General features: G+C 43.3%; 1 protein-coding gene across 2 annotated transcripts; it reads left to right on the top strand.

The window, feature by feature from the left end:
• The first annotated feature begins 2,942 nt into the window (after window positions 1–2,942).
• Window positions 2,943–6,314, top strand: LOC106815490. Of its 2 annotated transcripts, none has more exons than XM_014819955.1 (5): window positions 2,943–3,288; window positions 3,953–4,181; window positions 4,763–4,937; window positions 5,342–5,503; window positions 5,859–6,314. In XM_014819955.1, exons 1-5 carry the CDS (start codon window positions 3,188–3,190, stop codon window positions 6,017–6,019), a joined length of 828 nt encoding a protein of 275 aa, XP_014675441.1. In that variant the 5' UTR covers window positions 2,943–3,187; the 3' UTR covers window positions 6,020–6,314. The 2 variants fall into 2 exon arrangements, with proteins under 2 accessions (XP_014675441.1, XP_014675440.1); XM_014819954.1 differs by having other exon boundaries at window positions 2,958–3,284; window positions 3,949–4,181.
• The last annotated feature ends 339 nt before the right edge of the window (window positions 6,315–6,653 follow it).

Below are 6,653 nucleotides of genomic sequence, written 5' to 3'. Positions count from 1 at the left end.
ACACACACACACACACACACACACACACACAAACAAACAAACAAGCGCACACACACGCATTAGTTTATGTCTAGGTTACCTACAGCGTGCCACACCCTAGAGGCGCGTATGTCTCTAACAACCGATGTCTCTAACAACTATACGTACCCGCAATCAGCTAACGCAACGGCCAGTAACAGCATGCCAGCAAGCCTTGCCGTCATTTCTACACAGTAGATCATGATGCCGAGCAAGTATACGTCGCAAATTATTGATATATGTCTCTTTCTCTCTAGCACCCGTGCGCCAGTCTCTGTCTTCAATGTAAGCCAATCTGGCTTACTACTGCTGTTTTAACCGGATCGGAATCGTGTGCTTCCACGAACTATAGCTCGACGACGCGCGTCCTGTGAGAATTTCCCCAGAACCTCGGGGCGTTCCACGAACCCACCTGTTCTAATCGCTGCTCTACGTATACCCGGTAAAAAGTATTTATAGAGAAGAGAGAGAGTCGTTACTCTGTTATGCGGGACACGCCCGCGCATGCGCAGTCGTCTTGCCCCGCGATATTTTCTCGCCGAGCCTCGCTATCGCTTTTGTGATGGTGTTTAACAATGGGTTGCCATGGCATGTTGTTTACGTAGATACTTATTGAAATTGATATTCATATCGCTATCGTGTATAATATAAATTTCTCAAACACACGCTCACGAATAACGTGTTTACATATTTAACAATGCTGGTCTTATTATCTGATTTGTTGATTCGTCGCGATTACTTTTGTGCTTTCTTGCTCAAATTCTTCTTCTCATTCAAATTGTGTTTTTTTTAACTTTCTTCATCCTGGCCGTCTATGCGTTTAGATTTTCGTTTCCCTAACAGCAGATGAATATTGATCAGCTAGGTTTTAAGTCATTACAGGATGTTTCATTCTCTGCAGCAGCGGGTCAAAGATATTTGAAAGACAAACTGATGATGTGACGCAAATTTCTTTTGTTGCTCTTGTTTTCCGTTAAAAATAGTAATGTTTATATTTAATAGGAATACATAATCCAAGAAAAAAACGGTAGAGCGTAACAGTAACGGTGCCGACACATTTTTAACTATTTGATGGTGAAATATCTGCACAATGGTTGATGTCTGCTAATATATTGAACGTCATCGTTATTGAGAGACAATATGCATAACTGGCNGCGATGTCTCTAAAAACTATACGTACCCGCAATCAGCTAACGCAACGGCCAGTAACAGCATGCCAGCAAGCCTTGCCGTCATTTCTACGCAGTAGATCATGATGCCGAGCAAGTATACGTCGCAAATTATTGATATATGTCTCTCTCTCTCTAGCGCGCGTGCGTCAGTCTCAGTCTTCAATGTAAGCCTGTCCGGCTCACTACTGCTCTTTTAACCGGGTCGGAATAGTGTGCTTCGACGAACTATAACTCCCCATAAATTTCCCCAGAACCTCGGGGCGTTCCACGAACACACCTGTTCTGATCGCTGCTCTACGTATACCCGGTAAAAAGTATTTATAGAGAAGAAAGAGAGAGAGTCGTGACTGTTATGCGGGACACGCACGCGCATGCGCAGTCGTCTTGTCCCCGCGATATTCTCTCGCCGAGCCTCGCTATCGCTTTTTTGATGGCGTTTAACACCATGTTGTTTACGTAGATACTTATAGAAATTAATATTCATATCGCTAGCGTGTATGATATGGATTTCTCAAACACACGCTCACGAATAACGTGTTTACATATTTAACAATGCTGGTCTTATTATCTGATTTGTTAATTCGTCGCGATTACTTTTGTGCTTTCTTGCTCAAATTCTTCTTCTCATTCAAATTGTGTTTGTTTTTTTAACTTTCTTCATCCTGGTTGTCTATGCGTTTAGATTTTCGTTTCCCTAACAGCAGATGAATATTGATCAGGTTTTAAGTTATTACAGGATGTTTCATTCTCTGCAGCAGCGGGTCAAAGATATTTGAAAGACAAACTGATGATGTGACGCAAATTTCTTTTGTTGCTCTTGTTTTCCGTTAAAAATAGTAATGTTTATATTTAATAGGAATACATAAGCCAAGAAAAAAACGGTAGAGCGTAACACTAACAGTAACGGTGCCGACACATTTTTTAACTATTTGATGGTGAAATATCTGCACAATGGTTGATGTCTGCTCTAATATATTGGACGTCATCGTTATTGAGAGACAATATGCATAACTGGCGTGTCATTGATACGCCATTCGTTATCATTTGTCACCTATGCTTTAATAGTGACAATAATTTGTCACATATGCCTTAATAATTACAATAATTAGGCGCCTAATCCTAAATAATAACAATAGTTAAAGACACATCGTCTAATAACTGTTAATAATTATAGATGCCTTAACTAAAATATAACAATAATTATAACACGTACTTTCGTAACTAGCAATAATAAGGCGCCCATGTCAAAGTAAAAAATAACTAACAACAATTATATTAGACGCTCGTATCATAATAAATAACAATACTAAGGCGTCCGTACTTTGGTTATTAACACTAATTAGCCGACCGTACTTGGTCGTGGAAAGAGCGGGCGGATCCGCAGCTGCTGGGGAAATACACCGAGGATATATTGGCCGCGGACCTGGCCCCGAATACGCGTGTAAAATCCTACCGCCTGCGGGCGTTAACAAGAGTTAAACCGGATTTAACGCGCGAGTCACTTGCCCGCGTGCGTACTTCGATACACGCAGCCGCGCGTCCGTGCGGACGATCGCTCGTGACCGAAGTGAGCGTCTCCCCCTTCCCTTCCCCCTCCCCCAACCCCCGTCCGCCTTCTCTTCCGCTCCCTCTTACGTATTTTACCACGACCGGCTCACACGAATGCTGTCGAATTTCTAAGTACGTTGGACGACCATAGTCGCGCACTACGCGCGTACGTGCGTGACAGTTGGGGGGGGGGCAGAGGGAACCGGAGCGATGTGACGTCTGCAATCATTAAATTGGCGGCTAGTTAGAATCGTGGTTCCTGCGATCGGAGTTCCGCATCGCGAACTGCGTCGAATCTGTGTGTATATAAGATCGCTCTCGGCCCCTGTATCGGTACACACTCGTCAAGATACGAAGATCGAATAGCATCGACAACAACGCATAAGTTGATATCTTCTGAAAAGAATCGTTTCGTCTTCCTATAAGGTTCACTCTTCTCATCGACCAACATGATCCACGAAGCGACAGTTCTGCTGCTTTGCCTTTGCCTCGCACCCACGGTGCCGGCTATACCACTCGGACGTTTTAATATTGGAGGTTCACTAGGTTCGTATTTTCTGACATCTTCTTTGCATATTTCGTTAAGTAATTTCGGTGCAGAGAGAGCGTACGTTGTGTGCGCTAGTAAAGTAAATCGAAATGTTCTTCATCATAAGATATGATATTATAACATTCGACTCTAAGCACGAAATGAAACGCAGCTGTTTTCATTTTCAAGTCGATGGTGTGGTAACTATACGGTGTAGACGCAGTATACCACCGCCCGTGTTTCACGCGTCATCACGCGTGATTCGTCGTTGACGCGCTCATCACACGTGATCCGTCGTTCACGCGCTCATCACGCGTGATCCGTCGTTCACGCGCTCATCACGCGTGATCCGTCGTTCACGCGCTCATCACACGTGATCCGTCGTTCACGCGCTCATCACGCGTGATTCGTCGTTGACGCGCTCATCACGCGTGATCCGTCGTTGACGCGCTCATCACGCGTAATCCGTCTTTCACGCGCTCATCACGCGTGATTCATCGTTTACGCGCTCATCACGCGTGATCCAACGTTCACGCGCTCATCACGCGTGATCCGTCGTTCATGCGCTTATCACGCGTGATCCGTTGTTCACACGCTCATCATGCGTGATCCATCGTTCACGCGTTCATCATGCGTGATCCATTGTTCACGCGCTCATCACGCGTGATCCATCGTTCACAGGGAGGTTGCATCAGATCCGTCAGGCGAGCGACCCGATCGGCAGAACGGCGACGTCGCTGAAGAACAACTTTCTGAGCTCGTTCTCCCGTAACGCACCGGTGCCGAGAGGAACAACGTTCGGGAGAAATACGAGAGGTGGGCCGAACCAGGTGGCAGTAGACATCGTGGTGCTGCTCGATAGCAGTGGCAGCGTCGGCTCAACACACTTTGCCCAGGGAAAAACCGTGCTGAAGGTATGTATAATATGAGCGTGAGGATCGCGAGCGAGAGCGCCTCGTGCATTTATATCGGTTATTATTATTATATTGTCATGTTAATAACATTATTACGTATAATCGCGGTTAGCAGTTAGGCTATATCACCATATAAACTAGGCTTGAAGCCGAAACGGAGTTGTGCTCCACAATACAATTGACTCGCATCGATTGATAGCAATGAAGCGGTCTTGTAAGGACTGCATTCGATGCAAAAAAACACGTATGGCAATAGCTTGTCAAGAGACATCCATATATAGTGACGTTTGAATTTCTGAAATTTAATCGGAGAGAGGGAGAGCCCTATAGACATTAATTTCATCATATATGTCTAAGAAGTAAGTTCATCAAGCGGGATATCTAAACCTGGACTACAATAGTTTCTAAAGAGGAAGAAAACGCACTCAATGCGTCTGGGGTTAGATTTCACGACTGTGTTTCTGCAATTGCGGCGGTTTTGTTATGTTCGTTACGATACGCCCCTAGGACGCTGGCGGGAACGAAATATCAAATGATGCTCAACGCAAACGTGTCTCTAACAACGCACCATTTGCTCACAGGACATAGTCGAGTTTATGGACGAGGAGAATGGCGTATCATCAGCTGGGATTCGCATAGGTGGCATCGTGTTCTCGGAAACCGGAAAGACGTCGACAAAATTCAACTATCTGCAACACCACGGGCAGAACACACTCGCCAATGTTCAAGCGCAGATTCTGGCGATACCATTCGACAGTAAGCCAATAGAAAGACTCTCTCGTTGCAACGAGCCTGATGCATATCTGGGGCCGTTGTCAGAACCATCGTAAAGTTAATGCTAATGTTGATGTTAACATAACACTTTAATAATGTTAATGTTAAGTCTACTTTTAAGACAAATATTTTTGCTGGCAACAGGCTCCTGATCTTCACTCGGTCTATTCTTCTTTGTTTATTAGCGTTATTCATTCTGAAATAATTTCACGCGCGTTCGCGCATCATGCACCAGCTTCCCAGGTCACCCATTCTGTGTTTTCTCCGCATTAAATCTGGGTTTACCAACCTCGCCAATAACCTTGCAGCGCTCGTTGAGCGAGACCTTGCATCTGTTAGACGTTGCCTGCACTCGGAACTTTACAATGTTTTTATTCGATTTTTAGATGGTGGCGCCACCGCCACGAGAGTTGGTCTCCAGCAATCCCTCGATATGATCAGTACATACGGTCGGACCGGTTCACAGAAATCCGTTTTCGTGTTAACCGACGGTCAGTCAAACCAAGGCGGAGATCCGTGCTCAAAAGCGGCAGAGATGAGAAATCTTGGTACGCATGCATGCGCAAGTGGCATCAGCTAGCGATTGCCGCCATATTGAAATCGTGGTCAACTTCCCTATTTCTCAAAAGCCTTTGTTCGAATCGTGGTCTGAAATATACGACACGAAATTGGCAACAAACACGCAACTAAAATTGTTATTACCAACCTTAATGTATACCGCTTACTTTATATAATGAAGCGCTGTATGCTACCTATATAAATATATAGTGCTAAACTATATTTATTATCATAATTATTATATTATTATTATCATTATTATTAATAATTTCTTATTAAAATAGAAATGTGTATGTTTACGAAATAAAGACAGGAGATTAACGAGGACACTGTTATCGTTTCCAGGCTATGAGATCTTCGTGTGGGTGATTGGAAAGAGCCAGTCAAGCAGCGCCCAGAAAGAGTTGGAATGCATTGCCAACGACGCCAACCATATATTTAAGATCGACACGTTCAGCAATGCGGTAGAAGTGACCAAACGTCTACGCGCACTCTTTTATAACTAAATTTACAGTCGAACTGAATTTTGCTCAGTCGAATCGCTTTCAGCCATTTATACTTTTAGCTATTTATATTTCTATCGCTATTTATACTGACTAATAATGTAAAGGCATAGTCATAATCATTTGTATGTAATGGCATTTCTTATCATATAATGCTGAATATTAGTCTGTATTTGTATTTAAAATATTTGTGCGAGTCCCGCTGTCTGTTCGGTTAAACGTGCTTGATGCCGATATATCTATGTCTATCTATATATATAACTATATCTTTATTGTGAATAAATCTATTCATTTCTAATCTACCATGTATAGTCTTTTCATCTGGGGAAATATTACCGGGGTCCAATAGTTATTATAGAATGATGTCAAAACTGTAGCATCAGAAGCTTTCTAGGGGGTGGTAAAGAACGAAATTGCGTGCCCTCTTCGAGTAATAACGATGAAGTATGTAGGAGCAGAATAGGCCAAAAGAATAACTGCTCAATTACCTATTCCGTTTATGTGAGGCGGTTAAATTTTACACGTAATGGTGTGATTTAGGTTTGCATAAATGGGTAAATGGGTAAAAAGGACTATAACTTAACCGCGGTAAAATTATAGTCTTTTTTACCCAATCAGAGGCCTTGTCACACATAAT

Source organism: Priapulus caudatus, unplaced genomic scaffold, assembly GCF_000485595.1.
Source record: "Priapulus caudatus unplaced genomic scaffold, Priapulus_caudatus-5.0.1 Scaffold1127, whole genome shotgun sequence".
Lineage (NCBI taxonomy): Eukaryota > Metazoa > Priapulida > Priapulimorpha > Priapulimorphida > Priapulidae > Priapulus > Priapulus caudatus.
The sequence above is the reverse complement of the archived record's forward strand: the minus strand, read 5'-3'. Positions and strand labels throughout refer to the sequence as shown.

Coding starts and splice junctions, on each gene's coding strand:
- LOC106815490 (XM_014819955.1), top strand. CDS start 3,188: ATGATCCACGAAGCGACAGTTCTGCTGCTTTGCCTTTGCCTCGCACCC. Junction 4,182..4,762: donor AGGGAAAAACCGTGCTGAAG/GTATGTATAATA, acceptor ATTTGCTCACAG/GACATAGTCGAGTTTATGGA. Junction 4,938..5,341: donor TCTGGCGATACCATTCGACA/GTAAGCCAATAG, acceptor TTCGATTTTTAG/ATGGTGGCGCCACCGCCACG.